Source organism: Myotis myotis, unplaced genomic scaffold, assembly GCF_014108235.1.
Source record: "Myotis myotis isolate mMyoMyo1 unplaced genomic scaffold, mMyoMyo1.p scaffold_m19_p_19, whole genome shotgun sequence".
Classification (NCBI taxonomy): domain Eukaryota; kingdom Metazoa; phylum Chordata; class Mammalia; order Chiroptera; family Vespertilionidae; genus Myotis; species Myotis myotis.
The window spans coordinates 29,306,240-29,330,251 of record NW_023416323.1 but is presented as its reverse complement, the minus strand read 5'-3'; the positions used below and the strand labels follow the sequence as shown (position 1 = coordinate 29,330,251).

Genomic DNA, 24,012 nt, shown 5'->3' with positions numbered 1-24,012 from the left:
TTTCAGCATCCAGGCCTTAGCGCTTTATTTTTTTAACTTTTATTTTATTTTTATTTTTTTTAAATTAAATCTTTATTGTTCAGATTATTACAGTTGTTCCTCTTTTTTCCTCCCATAGCTCTCCTGCACCCAGTTCCCACCACACCCTCTGCCCTTATCCCCCCCCCCCCCCACTGTCCTCATCCATAGGTGCACGATTTTTGTTCAGTCTCCCCCCCCACCCCCCTGCAAGAATTGTCAGTCCACTCCCTTTCTATGCCCCTGGTTCTATTATATTCACCAGTTTATTCTGTTCATCAGATTTTTTATTCACTTGATTTTTAGATTCACTTGTTGATAGATATGTAATTGTTGTTCATAATTTGTATCTTTACCTTTTTTCTTCTTCTTCCTCTTCTTAAAGAATACCTTTCAGCATTTCATATAATACTGGTTTGGTGGTGATGAACTTCTTTAGCTTTTTCTTATCAGTGAAGCTCGCTATCTGACCTTCAATTCTGAATGAGAGCTTTGCTGGATAAGAACATGTAAAGCCAGTGTGTGTTGTCAGTGTTAAAAAGTCAATACCTACTTTAATGATCACAAGTCCATAAGGTAGGTATTATTTTACAGTCAAGGGATAGCTACTCGAGACAATTCAATACAGCTATCATGGCTAGTAAATGGTTGTAACACTCAGGCAAACCGACTCCGAGCCACTTTCTCAATCATGACGCTACAGCAGTGATTTTCAACCTTTCTCATCTCATGGCACAAACTAATTGCTAAAATTCTGCAGCGCACCCAAAAAATACATGTTTTGCTGATCTGATAACAACAAAAAATAGGTATAATTTTGACTCATTCACACCAGATGGCTAATGCTGTGCTGGCTGTTGTCATTTTTTGATTTGACAATCGAAGGGAAAAGAGGTCAGTGCCCATGACTAAACCGTCAGGTATTGCATGTTTTACAAATTACGGCACGCCTGTTGAACATCGCCGTGCCACTATAGTGACGGATGCGTAAGCATCCCCATCTCATTTTGAATAACTTGGAGCCAGGGGTCTATGTCTTATTTACTTTAATATCCTTGCCCCACTTCCCTAAGCAAGGTGCACTATATACTAGCAAATCACTCATTGCTGAATCGAACTGAGAGGTCCGGGATGATTTCTGAATTCCCTTTCAAACCTGAGATTTCATCATTTCGAGGTCTGGCCTATGACAAATTCATGCTGGTGAATTTTGGCTGAACGTTAATCGAGTTTTCGGTCACCAGTCTTCAGCGATGTTGGGTTATCCCCATGCCTTCTTTGTCAAGTCTTCCCTCCAATCTTACCCCTCAATTATAACTTATGCATCCACTTCCAAAAATCCTTCAGTGCCTGTAGCCATTACCCACATCCTTTTTCCTTCTCCAGACACATATCTCAACTGCTCTTACCACTTAACCTCTTCAACTTCCAGAGCTATTTACTGGCTCCTGCCCTACCTACCCTGCTTAAATTTTCCAATTGAAGGCTTTTTCTAATTTTCCAGTTCATCACGTGTTTTTTTTTTAGTTTTTATTTCTTTTTTAAAAATATTTTTGTTGGTAGCTCAGTTGGTTAAGAGTGTCCTCCCAATATACTAAGGTTGTGGGTTCCATCTCTGGTCAGGGCACATACAAGAAACAACCAATGAATGCACGAATACATGGAACAACAAATCGATGTATCGCTCTTTAAAAATCAATAAATAAATTTTTTAAAAATGAAGAAAATCCATGCAGGGTGTTCAGGGAAAGAAGGGTGATGCCTGGTGTAGCACAGGGGGACTGGGTAGCTGGGGACAGGGTCTCTCAGAGGTGAAGTGAGCCCCGAAACATTTTTTTTAATTTTTAAAATTTTTATTGTCTAAAGTTTTACATATGTCTCTTTCCCGCATCCCCCCATTGACACCCCCCTCCCGCCATTCCCAACCCAGGCAGGCCCCCACCGCCCCAGTGTCTGTGTCCATTAATTATGCTAATATGCATGCACACAAGTCCTTTTTTTTTAAAAAAATATATTTTATTGATTTTTTACAGAGAGGAAGAGAGAGAGACAGAGAGCCAGAAACATCGATGAGAGAGAAACATCGATCAGCCGCCTCCTGCACATCTCCCACTGGGGATATGCCCGCAACCCAGGCACATGCCCCTGACCGGAACCGAACGCGGGACCCTTCAGTCCCCAGGCCGACGCTCTATCCACTGAGCCAAACCAGTCCCCGCCACACAAGTCCTTTGGTTGCTCTCTAACCCCCCTACCTCCCCTGCCATTTGTCTCTGGATCTATTTTTGTTCATCGGTTTATGGAAACACTTCACTCTTGTGGAGCTCCTGTTTTATTTGTGTTGTTGTTTTTTTTAAAGTGAAGAAATCTCAAACATTATTAGGAAAATCTGGTCCCTTTAAAGCAGTTTGCATGAACAACACTTTCAAATACATGTTGGACAATGTATAACTCACTGAGGTCTTCCGAGAGAGAAGGCATTGCTGGCGTGCCAGTGAAAACCCGAGTTACTTTCCAGAACAACCGGAAGATGCAGTCGCTATGAGACCCCGTGCTTAACAGGATGGGGAATGGAACCCGCTACCTTTCAGCGTACTGGGCAGTGTTCCAGCCAAGTGGCCCACACCGGCCAGGACTACAACTATTGATGACTTGATTAAATAGCTACCTCTCACCTGTAACGTGGGGCTGACGATAGATCCAACCCCGGGGTTGGTGGGAGGAGTAAGCGACCGGCATTAGTGAGTCCTCGTCTGATCGCTGGGGAGCGAGCACTCCGGCGAGTGGGAAAAGCTTCGACTTTTAGACGCGCAGAGAAAAAAATAAATAAATACATAAAAAATAAACGCGCAGAGGATAAGAATGCCTCCTCCCGGGCAGAGGATCCCAGGCCCGGCCTCGGTGGTCCCACACCTGCGGCCCGGCCAGCCTCTTCCGGGTCAGGTGACCGCGCGCGGCCACGTGACCCGGCCCGAGTGCGGGCGCTGGAAGGCGGAAGTGAGAGAGGAGCTGGGCGCCGCTTCTGTAGCCGCGCGGCAGGTAGCGTGCGCGGGCGCTGGGGGTGCGCCGTCCGGGGTGCGGGGCAGGCCTGGGGTGGCGGCGGCTCGCGGGGGACAGGGGGGCGGTGCGGTCCGGGCGCCGGGGGGCGGTGGCTTCCTGTGGGAGGGGCCTGGCGCGGCGGTTCCGGCCTCCGAGGAGGGGTGTCCCGGCTCCCGCCCTGGAGGGGTGGGCGCGCCGCGGGCTGCGCGCGGGGGCTGCTCCGAGGGGGGCGCCGAGGCAGCCGGGGGTGCGGCTGCGGGCAGCCAGTCCTTCTGGAAGGGGCATGGCGCTTAGGCGCCAGGGATGGAGAGGTTGGCCTCTGTGCAGGGGTCGGGACCGGGGGAAGGGGCGACTGGGGACTGAACGGGAAGGGGGCGCCCGAGAGTGGGCGTCTGCCGCGGAGGGAAAGAAGGGGAGATGCAGAAGATGCTGCCTGAACCCCAGCTGGGAGCCTCTCCCTTCTCCCTCCTTCGGAAGTGATAGTTACCCGAGACTTTGATTTCGGTCCCATTCAGTTTTTAAACTTCAGGAGGGACCACAGGATCTTCTCTTGCTTTCGTCACACCCACTTAGCCCTGCTTGGGTAGGGAGGGTTTCCACTTCCTGGGAACCTAGCCCTGCAGATCATCTTTCTTTGAGATTTTTCCCCCAGATCCCATCAATTTCTAAGCTGGGGAAAAAAGGAAAAAAAAAAAAAAGAGTGTGTGGGCACTTTTGCTCTGGCCGTACGATGGCTTTTAGCGTAAACTGTGGAGGGCCACCTAGCTCCGCCTGACCTCAGCACCATCGCGACTGCTGAAACCTTGGACAGTGTCTCCTTACCCGGCGTCATGACTTTTCCTCTTCTGTTTAAATTATTCAGCTTCCCTGACCATGTGACTGCTTATCTTGACACAGTGATTAGGTAGGGTGACTGCGAGGTCTGTGTTGTGCTCCTTAGAACCATGGTTTTAGGATCATGATTTTTGAGATTAAATGCCTTGTGAAAAGCTGTTCGTCCTTTTTTCCTTTTTTTTTCTTTGTGTTGACTAAGCTTTGCAGCAGTGGAATGAATTTCATGGATGTGGTATAACTGGAGCGAACGCTCAGGCTGGACAGTCACAGGAGCCGGCATCGTTCTGAACCCAAATGTTACAAGTAGGGGGGAAGAAAAGTACTTCGCTAACGTATTATGAGTTCAAGTTTTTGGAGTATTTGATAAACGTTTACAGATGATTTTTGTAGCAGTCCAGTGAGTTATGTTCGGAAGGTATTATTCTCATTCCACAATGAACAAGCAGAACTAAGAGAGATGACTTGATTTTTCAACAGTTGATTGCTCTTGTTGACCTGCTGGACTGCTAATCCTTCAAGGGCAGTCATGTCTTAGTTGGTTTGTTTGGCTACTAGCCTAGTGTATGGCACGTTGTGGCACTTGGTAAGTGTTTAGTGAATACAATTTCTGAAGGTCACAAAGCAACAAGTGTAGGACAAGGGATTTGAACCCAAGTCCTAGCTCTTCTCTCGTCCGATATGCCAGTTTGTGTTATTGGTCCACAGTGAATACGACAGGCCTGGGGAAAAGGCTTGGCTGGGCTTCTCAGTCTCTTACTTGATGACTACTTTCCCGTTTACAAAGGGCCAATATCAGCATCTCATTTAACTTTCACCACAGTCCCGTGAAGGACAGTGTTGTCCCTGTTCTACCAATAAAGAAACTGAGGCTTAACAAAGTCCTTGCTTTAGAGTCCAGAGCTAGTGAATGACTGAGCAGGGACCCAAGGCCAGGCCTTTTATCCTTAGACCCATACTTTTCCTGTCATAGAAGGACATAAAGTTTTGTTTTAAAGTGTTTTATCAAGTATAAACGTATGCCATTTTAAGAAAAAAAATAGTATATAGACAGCAAAAATTGTGACTGTAGGATGCAATCAAAGTTCGGAACTCTGTACTATACCATAGCTGCCTCTTCCTGGGAAAACATTCTCTCGTCCAATGAATATTTGTAAGTGCCTGCTCTATGCCAGGCATTGTTCTGGAGTTGAGCTGTTCAGGATGGTGGCCACTAGACATGGGGCTGTCTAGCACTGGAGATGTGCTATGAGCATAAAAGACACATCTGATTTTGAAGTTTTAGTATAAAAAAAGGTAATATCTCATTGGTATATTTATATTATAGTAAATATAACATTAATATAATAAATATAATATTAATGCAACGTGAGTACATTCCCTAATTGGTTATTTAAGTTTTTTTTGGGTTAAACACAGTGTAATTGGAATTCAATTCACTTGTTTTCTTTTTTAGTTTTTAAAAATGTGTTTCCTAGAAAGTTAAAAATTATATCGGACAGTGCTGTTCTAAACACTGGGAATATAGTACACAAGGGAGGCAAACATCTCTGCCCTTGTGGATATTACATTTTAGTGGGAAAAGGCACAATAAACAGAACAACCAAGTATATGATGTTACAATAAGGCATGGAAGTGGGCTGTGGAATGTTGGCTGGGGTTGCAATTTTGAGTTTGGGTCCTCAGAGAAGCCTTCCTGAGAAGGTGCCGGCTGAGTGAAGATCTGAAGAAGATGAGGGGGAAAAAGCTGTGTGGCTGAATGGGACATAGTGGTCCAGGCAGAAGGAACAGCAAATTCAACAGTCCTACAGAAGGAGCACCCCCGGCGGGTTTGTGGACCACCCGGGAGGCCCCTGGCTGGAGGGATGTGATGGAGAAGAGATGCTGAGGATGAGGTCAGAGAGGCGGTGAGGGTAAGGGGAGAGATGGGCAGGTGGTGGAGGGCTTTGCAGGCCATGGTAAGGACGTTGGTTTTCACTCCATTGGCACCATTGGAGGGTTTTGAGCCGTGGGAGTGGGCACGATCCATCCTACCTTTTAAGAGGCTCACTCTGGTTGCCATATGAAGAAAAAAGAAAGAGGAGCAAGGCCAGAAGCAGAGAGACATGTTCAGAGGCGATGGCCATGTTCCAGGTGAAGGCTGGGCCAGGTGGTAGTGATGGAGGTGGTGAGGAGAGGTTGGGCCCTGGGTATATATATATATATATATTTTTAATATTTTATTGATTTTTCACAGAGAGGAAGGGAGAGAGATAGAGAGCCAGAAACATCGATTAGAGAGAAACATCAATCAGCTGCCTCCCGCACACCCCCCACTGGGGATGTGCCCGCAACCAAGGTACATGCCCCTGACCGGAATCGAACCTGGGACCTTTCAGTCCGCAGGCCGACGCTCTATCCACTGAGCCAAACCGGTTTCGGCCCCTGGGTATATTTTGAAGTACAGCCAACAGGGTTTGTGGATGTGGGGTGTGAGGAAGAAAGGTCAAGGGTGACTCCACGGTCTGTGGTGTGAATAACCAGAACCGCTGTCGGCAAACTGCGGCTCGCGAGCCACATGTGGCTCTTTGGCCCCTTGAGTGTGGCTCTTCCTAAGCCTCAGGAGTACCCTAATTAAGTTAATAACAGTGTACCTACCTATATAGTTTAAGTTTAAAAAATTTGGCTCTCAAAAGAAATTTCCATCGTTGTACTGTTGATATTTGGCTCTGTTGACTAATGAGTTTGCCGACCACTGAACTAGAAGAATGGAATCATCCTGAACTGCAATGGGGAAGACGGGAGGAGGAACAGGGTTGGGGCTCACTTTTGTTCACGTTGGTCCTGAAACCTCAGTGCCAGTGTTGTGGACAATTAGAGTCTGGAGCTGGGCCTGGGCTGGAGATGCACATGTGGAAGCAGTTAGCACGGGACAGTATTTACAGTTAAGCGCCTGGGCCAAGTCACTTACGGAGCAGTGTGGATACATATCCAAGGAGTGCTTCTTATTGGAAGTCAGATTTTGGAAATAAAAACTGTTTATGCTATTATACCCGTGTAGCAAAGCATTGTATTATATCTCAGGGAACTTGGTTTCCCCTCCTTGTCACTTTTCATGTAGAGATTCTTTTGCAGACTGCAAGGTAACGGGTTTCTGTTTCTCTTGAGGGTGCTGCTCTTCCACGTGTGCTGCCGTGTAGTGCCGCTGGCATCGGTTTGAGTGCCAGGTTCCGGAGTTGGTCTGGCTTTCTGGGTTGGCAACCAATGTACAGATTTCCAAGAAGGATGGGTAATGGGCTTTTAATGTCTAAAATGCTGGTTTTACCTACGGTGCACGGAATGCATGCTGTTTGTCAGGCATCCGATTGTTTCATAGATTTCAAACAAACAGAACCTCCCTGAGGTGAAAGGACCCACATAAAGTCATGCAGCGTAGACATGGCAGAGCTGGGATCTGAATCTCGGTCTTCTGGGTCCAGATCTGATGCTTCCAACGCGAGACATGCAGAAATGGGCGCCAGAATGTAAACTCCCAGGGAATCAAATCAGTGAGCTGCTCTTGAGTGATTTTGAGTCACTTTGGACTGTTATAGACTCTGGAATTTCTGAGGGGTAGGAAGAAAAGGGAAGATCTTGTTTCCCCTTTAGAAGAACCAATGGAATCTTTTTGTTTTTTTGAATATATTTTTATTGATTTCAGAGAGAAAGGGAGAGGGAGAGAGAGATAGAAACATCAATGATGAGAGAGAATCTTTGATCGGCTGCCTCCTGCACGCCCCTCCACCCCCTTGGGGATCAAGCCCGCAATCTGGGCATGTACCCTTGTCCAGAATCAAACCTGGGACCCTTCAGTCCGCAGGCTCTATCCATTGAGCCAAACCAGCTAGGGCTGAATCTTTTTTAGAAGGTTGTAGTCCCCTGCTCCTGCCCCTCCCCCTCTAAGTTTATAAACAAACATTTTGTGATTTAAGTCAAGTGTTCACACCTATTTCTTCGAAAACACCAAATACCAAGACTTGGCAGTCCTGACCTAGGACAGGCCCTCTTCCTCTGTGGCATGCATGCTTTTTGCTTCCTGTTTTGTTGCGAGATCTGCTTTCCAGTCTGTTTTATTATTAGCCTGTATTTCCACTGTGCTCCCCCTCCCTCCTTTCATGAGCTTGGTCCTTTGTACGGATGTCATCTGGCAAAGTTCAGTTCCATTTGATTGTTTTTTCAATACTTTATGGGCCTTTAGAGAGTGGAAGGTCACCAGCTCAATGCTGGATGGAGGAGAGAGGCCAAGAAAGAAGCGTACGTGTTGGGAAAAATGGGAAAAGCATGAGAGTGTGAAGGAAAGGAAGAATCTTTTGAACAGACCTTTGTCTTCCACATCTTTTAGGAAGTGGATGCCGGGCGGATCTATAGCCATAGAGAGGAAGCTCTGCCTGTTCCTATAGCTGGCTAATTACAAATAAAATCTGGATGCTGGTGCGTGGTTTTGCTCTTCCCTGGCTCATCTGCTGCACAGACTCTTGCATTTTGAGGTCGTTGTTCAGTGGTTTCTTGACTCAAAGCTACAGGAATTCCAGAGCCTAGAATTACAGCATCAAGAAGAACTGGTTTAGCTTGTCATTAATACTCAGAGAGCACTTACTGTGTGCTGTCTGCTTTGCCTGAACTCCTTTAATCCCTACCGTAAACTTATAAGGTTCATTATAGGATCTATTATTTAGGTTCATTTCAGAGATGAGGACTTGAGTCTTAGAGAGAGGGTATGTTGCTTGTCCAATATCACTCAAAGGCTAGTGAGCAATTAAACCTATTTGCCTCTAAAAGATTGACTGGTCTGAAAGGTTCTTGCTGAAGTTGGGTAGTAAGAATGATCAGGTATGTAGGATATTGCAAGAGCTATCTGGCGTGTGGTTGCTTTGTCTTGCCAAAAGCTCTTCAAGGATTTAACGGGGGTCTATCTGGGCTCCCAGAGGGCAGAGGCCCCATGGCATTCACCTTTGAATTCCAGAGCCTTGCACAGACTGGTGTCTATGAGCATTTCTTGAAAGACTGACCCTGGCTCAGGAATGGACAGGGTGAACACACAGGGGCCTGGAAAGGCGCAGTCAGAATGCTGGCTGCTTGCCTGCGGAAGGTGCCCGTGGCCATTATAGTCCTCTGGCTTCAAGAATCAACCCATCCCAGCAACCCACATGTTGAGTTGTCCATCGATTGTTGAATGGCTAAACAAAGGTGGTATATCCGTACAATGGAATATTACTCAGACATTAAAAAGGAATGCAGTACTGATACATGCTACAACACGGGTGAACCTTGAAAACATTACGCTCAGTGAAAGAAGCCAGACTCAGAGATCATATGCTCTATGATTCCATTTACTTGAAATGTCCAGAGTAGGCAGATTCATAGATACAGAAGGCAGATTAATGGTTACTAGGGGTTGGGGGCAGAGAGGAATGAAGAGCGACTGCTGCTGGTGTGGGGTTTTCTTTTGGGATGATACAAATGCCCTGGAGCTAGATAATAGTGATGGTTGCACAACTCTGTGAATATACTACAAGCCACTGAATTACATGCTTTAAAAAGGTGAATTTATGGTCTGTGAATTATATTTTAGTAATAATAAAATAAAGACTCAACCAGTCCTGTTTTGAATGCACCCTCCGTGCCTTGTGGAGGTCGAGTTAAGGTTTTAGTGCTGTCAACAGCAGCCATTATTCTCCATCTTCTGGGGCCAGGGCGCTGCGTGTTACTCAGCCTCCTCTGCTGTTCCCAGGTGATTTCTCCCTGTTTTTTTGATCTCAGGTATTTCAAGTATTTTAGCCGAAAAGGACTATGGTATATCTTTGTTGCCTTTTGGATGTCTCTGGAAATCCTGAACCAATAGGTGGGCCCTTGACATGCTTAATTTGGCTAATGACAAGGACTCGGGAATTAACCATCCTAGTTAATAATTTCTTTTCTTTCTTTTTTAAAATATGTTTTTATTGATTTAGAGAGAGAGGAAAAGAGAGAGACATCTATGTGGAGGAGAAACATTAATCAGCTCGAGCTGCAACTCTGGCATGTGCTCTGTCTGACCCAGGAATTGAACCGGCGACCTTTTGGTACACGGGACAACGCTCAACCAACTGAGCCACACTGGCCAGGGCTCTTCTCTTTTTACAAGCCAATAGATTATAGGCAATGGAAGACGGTCTCTCCACACACACCCCCCCCCCCCCCCCCGAGTTTCTTATTTGAAATTAAAGCTGTAAGGACACTCTTTGTTTCCTCTAGGGCCGAGCTGATAAATCCCCAGAGCCTCAGTCCAGGTTGTATTACAGTCTAACTCTGAGGCGGAGGGCAGCTGCCCTATTGGCTGTGCGTCCAGCGGCGCAGGGCCTGAGGCCTGTATCACAGCAGGGAAAAGGAAAAGCCTGGAGGAGGAAGAGCCTAGCCAAGTGGAAAAGGAAAGAGGCAAAAGGAGGAGGAAGATGGTGAAGAGCAGAGAAAGGCTGCCTGTTAATCTAATGTGGTCCTTCTTGCCTCACTCTGCTACTTGTCATTGAAATAGATATATTATCTTCAGATTCTCAAAAAGCTAGTTGTCCTGTTAGTAGTGGCATCAACAAGTTGTTTCCCCTGTGACTGCAGAGTTACTTCTTAAGGAATTTACTGAGGGGCCTGGATCCAGGTGGATATGGGAGTTGGGCGCCCCACGGATGTGTTGCTAATGTGCCGAAGACTTCCAGCTTCAGCCTGATGTCAGTTGAAATTTAAATCTTCTAAAGCCTTTGCTGCTAATTGTATTAGCTTTTCTGTTCCTAATCTGTGGAACAAATCGATACAAACTTGAAATTTATTCTTTCATCGTTCTGGAGGCCAGAAATCAGAAGTCAGGGTGTCAGCAGGGCCATCATCCCTCTGGGCTCTTGGAGAGAATCCTTTGCTTCTTCTAGGGCAGTGGTTCTCAACCTTCCTAATGCCGCGACCCTTTAATATAGTTCCTCATGTGGTGGTGACCCCAACCATAAAATTATTTTCGTTGCTACTTCATAACTGTTATGAATCGTAATGTAAATATCTGATATGCAGGATGTATTTTCATTGTTACAAATTGGACATAATTAAAGCATAGTGATTAATCACAAAAACAATACGTAATTATATATGTGTTTTCCGATGGTCTTAGGCAACCCCTGTGAAAGGGTCATTCGACCCCCAAAGGGGTCGCAACCCACAGGTTGAGAACCGCTGTTCTAGGGGGTCCAGGCATTCCTGGCTTGGAGGTGCATGACTCCAGTCTCTGCCTTAGTCTTCACATGGCTCCTCCCCTGTGTCTCCTGTGAGGGTGATCTCATCCACAACCTTTAACTTAATTGCATCCGCAAAGACCCTATTTCCAAATAAGGTCACATTCACAGGTTTCAGGGGGTTAGCACGTAGACATATTTTTTGGGGGGGTGGGGTGGCACAATTCAACCCAGTACACTAAATGAATGTTTATCAGCTGTTCTTATTAAAATTAAATAAGAACATCATCCTATGACTTGATTTGAAGAGAATCCTTTTTCTTTCTTGAATTTAAATTTTATTTATGCACAAAACAATACATGCACATAGTGAAAAAAGTCAAATAGCATTATAAGAATTATAATGTGACAGCAGTTCCTTGCTTCACCTCTTTTTATTCTTTTTTTTTTTTTTTTTTTTTTTTTTTTTAACCTTTAACTTCCCATTTATTTATATTTTATTGTGTGTGTGTGTGTGGGGGAAGCTCCTTAAAATAAAAATTATAAAAAGTCATTTCTGGTATTACAGAATAAGAAGAAAGATCCAAGATTATTATTCTTGATTCTTAGTGCATGGAATCAATGACCATTAACTCTTAGATCTCTTCTGGTGTTGACTTCTGCATTTCTAATGTTATACATATGCTGTTCTTATACTGTTATTTCTTAGCTTGTCAGTTTTATCTCTTGTCTTTTAACCATTGAAGATGAGGAATTAGCTTTCTTTGCAGCCAGTCTCCACAAGCACACACTTCTATCCCCATCTTCTGATTATTAACCATAGCACAAGTTTAGATTAAATAGTATGTTATTATGATTATAAATATTATTCACAGCTGAGCCACGTCATGTATTCGGATTACATTTCCTTCCTTGTGCTTTTGTTTTTACTAGAGTGACATATTTTCCGATTTTTTTTATTTGCGTAATCTTCTGTTTACCTGTCACATCAGTTCCAGGCATTCTGATGGAGCTGAAATAATGCTTCTTCCGGTGCACTTCGATGCACCATGTAATCTTCCATTTTCTCTCTTTCATCTAGAGATGACAACTTCTTATAAACTGTCTGATCTGGACTGGTTGCTTTCTCTTTTTAAAAAAAATATTTTTTTTTACTGATTTCAGAGAGGAAAGGAGAGGGAGAGATAGAAACATCCATGATGAGAGAGAATCATTTATCAGCTGCCTCCTGCATGCCCCCCACTGGGGATTGAGCTCACAACCTGGGCATGTGCCTTGACCAGGAATCGAACTGTGACCTCTTGGCTCATAGGTCGATGCTCAACCACTGAACCACGCCGGCGGGGCTGGACTGGTTGCTTTCTAAACTATTGCCCCATAATGCCTTGGGACTTCTTTTCACCCCCATTCTAGGAATTCCTTTTGCCTTTCCCATGTGAATACATAGGATCCTGCATCTTTTCATTTACTTCCCCGGAGCACATTTTTTCAGCAGCTTCCTGAGAAAGTTTTTGAAGCAATGTTTTTGAGACTTTGGAAATCTGAAAATGTCATTGTTTTCCGCTCATGCTTGATTGATGTTTTTCTTGGTTATAGAATTCTAGATTGGAAATAATTTTATCTGAAATTTGAAAGCATTGCATTGTCTTCTCGAATTCAGTATTGCTGTTGGGAAATCTGATGACATTCTGACTCCTGTTCTTTGTAAATGTGACTGGACGCTTGTATACTCTTTATCCCCATGTTATCAAGTTTCATGCCATTGTGCCTTAGTGTGCTTCTTTTCCCATTTATTGTTCTGGGCAATTGGGTCCTTTCTGTCTAGAAGTGTATTCCATTTCAGCTTAAATTTTTTTGGTAATATTTCTTTTATGATTTTTCCCCCCCTCTTTTCTATTTCTGGACTTACAATAGTCAGATATTGGACATTTTAAATGAACCCACTGTTTAAAAAAAGCTTTTTCTCTCCTACTTGCCTGCTCTAGGCATTATGAATAATCCTGCTATGAACATTCATGTACAAGTTTTTGTGTGGATACATGTTTTTCAATTCTTTTGGATATATACGTAGAAATGGAATTGCTGGGTCTTATGGTAATTCTATGTTTAACTTTAAAAAATATATGTTTTTATTGATTTCAGAGGAAAGGAGAGGGAAAGAGAGATAGAAACATCAATGATGAGAGAGAATCATAGATCGGCTGCCTCCTGCAAGTTCCACACTGGGGATGGAGCCGGTAACCCAACTGGGAATCGAACTGTGACCTCCTGGTTCATAGGTCAATGCTCAACCACTGAGCCACGTCATCGGCGGGGCTTGTTTTTTGTTTTTTTTAAGTGCTCTCTCTAGATCATTCAGATGTGCGGAAAGAATTGAGATCCACTGTTCCAAGGCATTTCATATTTCATTAAAGTTAATTCTTCCTAACAGGATAAATTCTAATGCATCGCTTATGGCTATCTTTTTCCTGCTCTTTCATTGCCCTCCAGCCACCCTAACCCTGTTTTGTTCCTTATAGTTCCAAGATGTGCTAGCATCTCAGGAGATTTTGCTCTTGCCCTTTTATCTGCCTGAAGTGTTTTTCCACAGATATCCTCAGTTCCCATCTTGTACTTTTTCAATCTTTGCCTCAAAAGCTACCTTCTCACCCTAGCTGGTTTGGCTCAGTGAATAGAACATCGGCCTGCGGACGGAAGGGTCCCCAGTTCGATTCTGGTCAAGGGCACATGCCTGGGTTGCAGGCTTGGTCCCCAGTGGGGGGTGTGCAGGAGGCAGCCGATCAATGATTCTCTCTCATCATTGATGTTTCTCTCTCTCTCTCTCTCTCTCTCTCTCTCTCTCTCTCTCCCTCTCCCTCTCTAAAATCAATTTAAAAATATATTTAAAAATAAAGTGACCTTCTCAATGAAACTCCTTGTCCATAACTTAAAATTTCTATTTCCAACCATCAGCCCAAATTCCTGTCCTCCTTCACTGCTTTGTTTTTCTTCTGCTTCTCACCTGTCTTGTTAGTCCTCTTATTTGTTTTCTATTTGGCAACCCTTCTCAGCACACGCCCTTTCCCTATGTGTCAATCTAGTGTGTAAAGAAGCCAGTGGGTGGAGCTTCATTCATTTCTTCTCCCCTGCTCTTCTTTTCTGTGTGTAGATACAAGTTTCTGACCCATATCACTTTCCATTTCCCGGGAGAACTTTTAAACATTTCTTGCAGAGCAGGTTTTGTTTGAGAAAGTCTTTTTTTGTTGTTGTTTTCTCCTTCGCTTTTGAAGGATAACTTCATTGGATACACAAATTCCAGGTTGGCGTTATTTTTTCTTTCAACACTATAAATATTTCACTGCACTTTCTTCTTGCTTCACAAGAAGGCTGCTGTGATTTGTATCCTTATTTCTCTATAGGTAAAGTGTTTTCTTTCAAGATATTCTCTTTGTCTTTGGTATGTCCAGGTGTAATTTTTTATATATTTTTTAGAAAATTATTTGTTGTTTTGGTATTTATTCTGTTTGATGTTCTCTGAGTTTTCTGGATATGTGGTTTGGTATATGTCATTAATTTTGCAAAGTTCTTGGCCATCGATACTTCACATATTTCTTCTGCTCTGTTTTTTCTTCGTCTGATATTTTAATTATGTGTATTTTGCACCTTTTGAAATTGTCCCAAAATTCTTGGATGTTCTGTTGTTTTTTTAAAGTATTTTTTCCTCTGTATGTTTCAGTTTGGGAATTTCTATTACATATCTTCAAGCTCACTGATTCTTTCCTTAACCATGTCTGGTATACTGATGAGCCAGCCCATCGAAGCATTCTTCATTTATGTTACAGTGGTTTGGATTTCTAGAATTTTCTTTTGAATCTTTCTTATGTTACCCTTCTGTTCATGGGTGTTGTCTACCTTTTTCATTAATGCCCTTAACATATTAATCAGTTATTTTATTTATTTATTTTTTAATCAGTTACTTTAAATTCTCTGTCTGATAATTCCAAAATCTATATCATATCTAAGTCTGGTTTTGATGTTTGTGTTGTCTCTTCACACTGTTTTTTCTTGCCTTTTAGCATAACTTTTATTTTTTTAATTAAAAGCCAGACATGGCGTATTAGGTAATAGGAATGGAGGTTTATGCTAACTCAGATTATTTGAAGTGATTTGGATGCAAACACTTCCCATTGCTATTGCCAGGGGGAAAATTACTTCAGCAGTGTACAGTTTTGCTGGGATAGATGCTGTGTAATGCCTGTTTTTTTTTTCCTTACATGGTTTGGAAAGGTTTTACAGTTCAAGATACCTACCTTGTAACGTCAGATTGGTTTCTTGCTAATTGGATCTGGAAAGACAAACATAGCCCCACAGAACCGCCTAGATTATGATTAGCAAACTGTGGGCTCCATGAAAGACACTGGAGAGGGAACGCAAGGTGGTGTCACTGCTGTTTCTCCTGCTTTCCCAGTTGGCTTCGTTCTGAGCCTTCTTTAGAATTTACCTGGGTGATGTTGTTTTCGGGCCATGAAGGCTATAGATCACGAGGTTTGGTCTTTTCCCCACGTAGGGGGCCACGTGGAGCCTTCAGGTTTTATTCTCCAGGATTCCCTCGAGTTTGGAACAAAGGCTAAAAGCAGCTAAAGCTCAGGGAGAACAAGCGAGTTTAAAAACTGCTCTCAGTCAAGTTGCCTCAGGAAAGAAAGAGTCCCAGTGGATGTGAAGATTTTAAAGATTCTTTTATTTTTAAAGTCTATAAATAATGGATTTCCAGCCTTTCGTACCTTAACCTCAGTTACTAAAAGCCCCCAGGCTTAATGTATAATCATTAATCTTTCCTTCATTACTCAAGATAAGATCCTTTTTCCCCCTTAAAATTATTGTTAAATTATGTAAAAGATCAAACATATGAAATGGTTCAGAGAGTAGATAACAGTCGTAAAAACTACCATCTGGATTTAATGAATATTAACATTTTGCCATATTTGCTTCAGAACTTTTTTCATTAAAAGATAAAATGTTGCAGATACAGTTGAAGTTCCGTTGGTCTCTCCTCACTCCAATTCCCCTGCTCCTTCCTTCGCTTTCCCTGCTCCTCCAACTTCTGTCTAAATCAGCGGTTCTCAACCTGTGGGTCGCGACCCCTTTGGGGGTCGAACGACCCTTTCACAGGGGTCGCCTAAGACCATCGGAAAACACATATATAATTAAATATTGTTTTTGTGATTAATCACTATGCTTTAATTATGTTCAATTTGTAACAATGAAATTGGGGGTCACCACAACATGAGCAACTGTATTAAAGGGTCGCGGCATTAGGAAGGTTGAGAACCACTGGTCTAAATGGTGGGGTTCCTTCCCATCCATGCTTCTATACTTTCATTCCATTTATGCGTGTCCACAAGAATATATGAAATTGTTTTGTGTAAGTTCAAGTGCTATGCAATGGCATCATACTATATTTAGGCTGCCATTTGCTTATTTATTTTTATTTATTTAAAAATATATTTTTATTGATTTCAGAGAGGAAGGGAGAGAGAGTGGGGGATAGAAACATCAATGATGAGAGAGAATCATTGATTGGCTGCCTCCTGCACGCCCCACCCTGGGAATGGATCCTGCAACCTGAGCATGTGCCCTGACCAGAAATTGAACCATGCCCTCCTGGTTCATAGGTCAACACTCAACCACTGAGCCACACCAGCTGGGCCATGAAATACCATTTTTATTAAAAACAAAAACAAAAACAGACCTACTAAAGTTACTAGATTTGAGTACTTGGCAGTATTTTATTGAAAATGAACGAAGTGAGTCTGTCACTTCAAGGAAAACAACTGACAATATCTGTTGCCAATGATAAAATATGAGTTTTTAAGTAAAAATTAGAATTTTGGAACACTTATATCTACCCCAAGAGCTAACATCTTCTCAGTACTTAAAGATTACTGGCGACATTCACAAATGTGATTTTTTTTTTTTATTGCGTAAAGTATTACAAAGGTCTTTGTAATCATATGTGATTTTTTTAAATATTGTACAATGAAATGAACACAGTTTATAATGTATAATGACATTTGGAATATCTGCATAATTCAATGAACCAATATTTTCCAAATGATAGTTTCCAATATTACAGAATTATGTATGAGTAAAGAGATCCATTCAGAGTACAAGATAGACTTCTAGCAAAGATGACATGACACGGACACCTTATGACTAATGACGTGGAATATCTTTTCTTGTGCTTATTGGCCATTGGTATGTATATCTTTGAGAACTGTTTATTTAGATCTTTTGCCCATGAAAAATATTGGATGATGAGGGTTATGTGTTATTCTTAAGCTGCGACTTTCTTTTGGGGGATGTTATATTAGTGCCTCCCTCCTCCAGGCTTTGATATAACAGTGTTCTTCTTAAGCTATGAAGACCTATCGAGGTTGAATAGCCATCATAAGACAGACAGACACAGCACTCTGCTGGGAATAGCCTGGCCACAGATGCTTCAAGGTTTCTGGGTGGTGGTGTTGTGTTTTTTTTTTGCTCTGTCTCTTTAAACTCGGATATTAAAATTGGGTCCAGTTCCTCAGTCTCTTATCAGATAGTCTCTAAACCTACTGCGGTGTTTGTCTTGCAGTTTCCTGGTGATGACATGGCATCTGCCAGCGCCAGCCGGACAGGAGTGGCCCTGCCTTTGGAGAAGTCTCAGCTCACTTTGAAAGGTGAGTGGCGCCGTGTGGAGTGTTTGCTAGTCATTTGAGGTCCAGCCCGGTGTGGGGGGAAGAGGTGGGTTTATACCACACTTGGGTCTGGACAGCCAAAGTCTGTGAAAGGCTTAAGAGTGTTGCCGAAACCGGTTTGGCCCGGTGGGTAGAGCGTCTGCCTGCGGACTGAAGGGTCCCGGGTTCGATTCCGGTCAAGGGCATGTACCTGGGTTGCGGGCACATCCCCAGTAGGAGATGTGCAGGAGATGGCTGATCGATGTTTCTCTCTCATCGATGTTTCCAACTCTCTACCTCTCTCCCCCTTCCTCTCTGTAAAAATTCAATAAAATATAAAAGAAAAAAAGAAAAAAAAAAAGAGTGTAACTGTTCATTCTCATCGGGTTGTCATAGTGTAGCTCGCATTCTTGAAGAAGGACAAAAGGAACTTTTGGCCAAAATGATCTAAAATGGTGATTCCTGCCCTAGCTGGTTTGGCTCAATGGATAAAGCGTCGGCCTGCGGACTGAAGGGTCCCGGGTTCGATTACGGTCACGGCACATGCCTGGGTTGCAGACTCAATCTCCAGTAGGCACGGCCGGAGACAGCCAATCAATGATTCTCTCTCATCATTGATGTTTCTATCTCTCTCTCCCTCTCCCTTCCTCTCTGAAATCAATAAAAATGTATTAAAAGAAGAAAAAAAAAAGAAACAGTAGAAAACAAAGCACAGCAAAGCAAACAACTGTTTGAAACCTATTGAAGACAAAATGCCAGGTTCTATTCTGGTGCCTTCCTAAGAGCTTTTCAAGGGTATAATTTTGGCCATATATGATTTTTGCCTTATTTGTTGACTTTAAAAACGAAATCCTATGTGAAGATGTGATTCCATATAGAAGAGACTGGCATTTACATTTCATCATGGTAAATAAACTTTCTAGATAAACTTGCTTGTATCTCGATGCCTTTATTTTAGCTTGTCTTTTAGAAAGAGAAACATGCAACACATCAACCTGCTGCTTAATTATAAATTAGAGGGAAAAATGTTTCTTTAAGTGGAGAGACCTGGCAGACCCCACATTAACCAAGGGATAACCTCGCCTCCCCAGTAGGGTAGCAGGGTGTGTGCATAAGTATACAATGTAACCTATGTAATATTCTTGACAAAAATGTTCAGTGTGAATGTAATCATGAGGGAAACAATCAGAAAAATGCAGAATTTGGCATATTCTAGATCACAGTCGGTGGAAGTCTTTTAAAGTCATTGTCATGGAAAAAGAAGGGAGAGCATTCCAGCTTTTAAAAGGTTAAGGAGACACCCTGGCTTGTTTGGCTCAGTGGATAGAGCGTCAGCCTGCGGACTGAAGGGTCCCAGGTTCGATTCTGATCAAGGGCATGAACCTTGGTTGCGGGCACATCCCCAGAGGGGTGTGTGTGTGTGTGTGTGTGTGTGTGTGTGTGTGTGTGTGTGTGTAGGAGGCAGCTGATCAATGTTTCTTTCTCATCGATGTTTCTAACTATCCCTCTCCCTTCCTCTCTGTAAAAGGAGATCAATAAAACATATTATAAAAAAAAAAAAAGCTTAAGGAAACAGCAACCAAATGCAGTGTGCTCATCTTGATTGGATCCTGGATTGGGGGAAAACAGCTATAAAAATATATCTGGAACAATTGAGGAAATTTAAATATGGAATGAATATTAGAATTGATAGAGCCGGTAACTCAATTTTTTTAGGTAAAATGATGGTGGTGTGTGGTTAGGTGGGAAGATGTCTTTATACTTAGGAGTTGCATTCTGAAAAGTATTTAGGGCTGATCTCTCATGATATCTACAATTTACTTTCAAATGGTTTACCAGAAAAAACGTGTGTAGATATAGATACACAATTATAGACATAAATATCATATATTCATATCCTGTACAGTCCAATAGGGTAGCCACTATAGCCCCATAGAACTATTTACATTAAAGTAAATTAATTAAATTTACAATTCAAATCCTTAGTCCCACTAGCCATAGTTCAAGTGCTCAATATCCACATTTGTCAGAGGGCAATGCATTGGACAACGCCGAGGTAGAATATTTTCATTATCACAGAGGTTCTCTTGAGTAGCACTGATATAAACACACACATAGAGGGGAATAAAGCAAGTGTGGCAAAATGGTAATTGGTGAAGAGCATGCAATTATTCTATTTTTTCAACCTTTCTATAGATTGGGAACTTCAAAATCACTGCAAAATGTGACTCTAGATTGGAACAGAAAACAATTCCCTTTTGTGCTATAGTGGACTTTGGTAGGACAGTTGGCAAAATTTGAATAAGGTCTGTAGCTAATAGTATTAAGGAATGCTAAATTTGCGCATGTTGATATTTATACTGTGGTTATATTAGAAAATGTCTTTGTTCTTAGAAATACACACTGAAGTATTCAGGAGTAAAGGGGTATAGCATCTACAACTCACTCTCAGAGTTTTAGGGGGAAAAATGTGTATGTGTGTGAGGGAAAGTCAGGGGCGAGAGAGAATAATAAAGCAAATAGATAAAAAGTTAATATTTGGTGACTGGGTAAAAAGTTTATAGGAATTCTTTGTATTGTTCTTGCAATTTTCCTAAAAACTTTGCTGAAATTATGTAAAAATAAAAAAAAGGAAAAGGTAGAAAAACACCTAGGGGGAAAAGCTAGAGGACAAAAAAAGGAAACATCATGGCAGATTTCAAAGAATTGGCCTGGGAGCTGGAAGACTTGAATTTAGGCTTAGCTCTGGCTCTGACTAGCTCTAGGATTTTGGATATATGCTATTTCACCTCCATAGATCTTAGTTGGTCAAATGATTAAATAAAGGGTTTGAACTTGTTGATTTCAAAGAAACGGCCTAGCTCAAAATTATAGGACTCTATAATTAGTCCGTGGTTTTTTTTTTGTTTTTTTTAAGGGCCTACATGCAGAGCTATTCTTGCACCACCAGGTGGCCTCCGTTAGCCTTGATCAATGTGTAAAGTATTTCATTTTTCTACACTGGGCCACATTTCCCAGGACCCCAATCTTTTTTCCCTGGTACCACCCCTTCTTGCTCCTGAATCTTAGCCACAACTTTTGATGTTGTTCTTTGAATTTCTCTCTACTCTCCTTTTGGGCCTGAAGAAGAGAGCTATTGCTAAAAAACAATCCAGACGTGGGTTTGTCCTTTGCCAAATTGTGGCCCCTTACAGGACTGTCAACTCTTGGAAGGGTCTGGGAGGGAGAGGTTTGCTACCTCTTGACAGAGGGGAGCTCAGGCTACAACAGTCTTGCCATCATAGGTAAGGAATGTCAGTCATATGCTCTTCTCTGGGGCATAGGATTGAAGATGTGTTTCATCCTGATGACCTGGAGTTCTCGTGACTAATATATGCTCTCAGAGGAGCTTGCCTGGCCTTGGGCGGATTCTTGCTTAGCTTGTGCTCTCTGAGTCCCTGGCTTGCTGGTGCCAAGTGAACATCAGAAACGCTGCCACATGAAGAGGAAATGCAGACGGTAACAAGCACATGGAAAGAATATTCAGTCTCACTGGTAATTGAAGGAAAGCATTAGAACAAATAAGCAAAGTCTGGTAATGGCACAAAACATGGTGTAGTCAGGCTGCCCAGTTGCACATCCTCGCTCAAAGCTTCCTGGCTCTGTGGCCTGGGGCAATGACCTGGCTTCCTCAAGCCTGTTTCCTCCTGGTGAAATGGGGTGATGACATATTCCCTGCTTCATGGGTTCATTGTGAGGATTCAGGTAGATGATGTGTGCTTAGCATAGTATCTATAAAAAGTATTAAGTTCTTAGCTATTATCTTTATGCTATTTTTTTAAACCTGCGATATTCGCAAAGAATGAAAAAACATTGCACTCAGTGTTATACAGTGTTTGGTGAAATGGACATCTTCCTAGAGTGCTCATGGGCATTTACAGATTTACCCTTTTTAGAAAGAAATTAAGCAGTTTTAGGAACTTTTTAAAAAATGTTCATAGATTTGGAAGGATACTCAGAAATGCAAGCAAATACTGTATATACATTTATGGTAATTTTCCCAGAGCAAAAAATTAGAAGCAATCTATTCATCAGTGAAAGAATATTTAACTAAGTTATGGCATATTCTTGTAATGGGCTTGTGTTACTGCCTTTAAAATGGATTTTGGGAGGAGAAGAATTTTTAAAGAATTGGGGACATAAAAGTTGAAAGTCTAGAAAGTCTGAATTTACCAACATCTTGTTTTTAGCTTAGGAGTGATTTTTGGTTCTTATGCTTCATATTTGTGTGTGTGTGTGTGTGTGTGTGTGTGTGTCCTGACATTTTTAAAAAGTTTTCTTAAAATCAGGAAAAAACCCAAAAATTTATTTTTTGATCGAAACAGCAAAAAAGAGTGACACCATCTGCCACAGGGGGGCAGCTGGGAGCCCTCTGCCTCACATCCTTGACTTTTTCTTTCTTTCCTGTCCAGTGGTGTCAGCAAAGCCCAAGGTGCACAATCGCCAACACCGAATTAACTCATTTGTGGAAGTGGCAGTGGATGGACTGCCCAGTGAGACCAAGAAGACTGGGAAGCGAATCGGGAGCTCCGAGCTTCTCTGGAATGAGATCATCATTTTGTAAGAGAAAGTCCCTTCTCTTTTGAATGCAGTAACGTGGGGGAAAGAGAGAAGGCGCTCCAGGCGGGTTGTGGTGGGAGATCCAGGTGTCCTGTGGAGCCTCTAAGTCTTCTGCCTTTGGTACCCGAGGTGCCTCTCTTTATTAGTAAGTGTTTCCACATCATTGAGCTCACAGAGTGTTCATTATTAGCTAGGTGGTTACAGGGTCAGCTTTGGGGGGTTAGGGGTTATGTGAGCGTCTTCCTGTTGGGGTCCTCCCCACCCTTCCAAGTTGTCAGCAATACCTGTTTTCTTCTAAGGCAATCAGAGTGATTGATCTGCTTGGATGTGATGAATCAACTGTTTGTTTTCCAGGAATGTCACAGCCCAGAGTCATTTAGATTTGAAGGTCTGGAGCTGCCATACCTTAAGAAATGAACTGCTAGGCACCGCCTCTGTCAACCTCTCCAATGTCCTGAAGAACAATGGGGGCAAAAGTACGTATGACGAAGGGGTGGCTGATGTGATTCATTTACGTGTGTGGGGAGAAGCATTTGGAGGCATGGTTTTCTCTTTTCCTGCCCGATAAACCTGGTGATGTCGTTTCCTCCAGGCCCAGGGCCTGCAGTGACTCTGCTCCCATGGATGCTGTCTGTGGGGTTTTAGGAAGGCTGAAGGCTTCTTTCTGCAGAACTTGGCCCCTTTTCCAGCGGCCGTAGTGATGGGATGCAGTGACTTGTCCCCTGGATCCTTCGCAAGGATCAGTAAATTTTCCTCTGCCCCTCTTTCCCCAGTCCAGGAGATGGGACCTGTACAATCAGACTGGCCAGTGCCTCCAGCCTACACATTACTGCCCCATCTGAGTCCTGGAACAGAACAAAAGAACTGCTGTGTGTGTGCGTGCGGGTGCGTGTGCATGTGTGTGCGTGTGTGTGTGATGTTACAAATATGCCCTGTGCTTAGTAGGCACTCAATAAACATCTGTTGGAAGCTCTAGCGTAATTACTCAGGGTGCCTCTGCTGCATGGAAACCTAAACCCTAACATCTATTTATTGTTGTTTGTGGTCAGTGGCATAACCGTGGCTGTGGTACCCGAACCCTCCCTCATAATGCCTCTATTCAGAGCAGTACCATATGTGGCGAGGGAATGCCACAGAAAGAAAGGCTCCTTTTTCTCTTGAAGGCTGCTGTCTAGAAAATATTTTCTGAGAGTGGATTTAGCTTGAGAGAGGTGTGGGGGCGGGGCGTGCTGAGTCCTAGGGAGAGCGCGGCATTGATTCCGGTCCTTTCCTTCCGAGCCTGTCCTTTCTGACCGGCCACTCGGGTGGACTTTGAGGCTCCCTTGGTCTTTTCCTTTCTGCTTGGCACACAGAGATGTGGTGAACCCACCTGGGCTGTGGGAATTGCTTAACATCAGGAGTATGTCTCTATTTTAATTCTGTAGGGAACTCCCTGGTGCTCTGTCTTCTGAGTTGGTCTTTATTTTCCCGAACCTTACGCTGCCTTTTATGATTTGTTCTCAAGTGTATTATATTTTTTGGAGATACAATTGTGGACATTCTCGAATTTGGATCAGCATCCTTTTCTTTCCTTTTTCATTTGTCCAGTCAACATACTTTTGCTTTTGATTATAAACGTAAATGTA

General features: G+C 42.9%; 1 protein-coding gene across 3 annotated transcripts in view; it reads left to right on the top strand.

The window, feature by feature from the left end:
• The first annotated feature begins 2,943 nt into the window (after positions 1-2,943).
• WWP2 (WW domain containing E3 ubiquitin protein ligase 2) overlaps positions 2,944-24,012 on the top strand; it is a 119,167-nt gene continuing 98,098 nt past the window's right edge. For 2 of the 3 annotated variants that reach the window (XM_036346081.1, XM_036346080.1), the window contains exons 1-4: positions 2,944-3,057; positions 17,707-17,791; positions 22,240-22,387; positions 22,742-22,863. In XM_036346081.1, the coding sequence (XP_036201974.1) occupies positions 17,722-17,791; positions 22,240-22,387; positions 22,742-22,863 (340 nt within the window). In that variant the 5' untranslated portion in view covers positions 2,944-3,057; positions 17,707-17,721. Of the gene's footprint in view, positions 3,058-17,208; positions 17,331-17,706; positions 17,792-22,239; positions 22,388-22,741; positions 22,864-24,012 lie in introns of all 3 variants that reach the window. The other variant, XM_036346082.1, reaches the window with a different exon arrangement.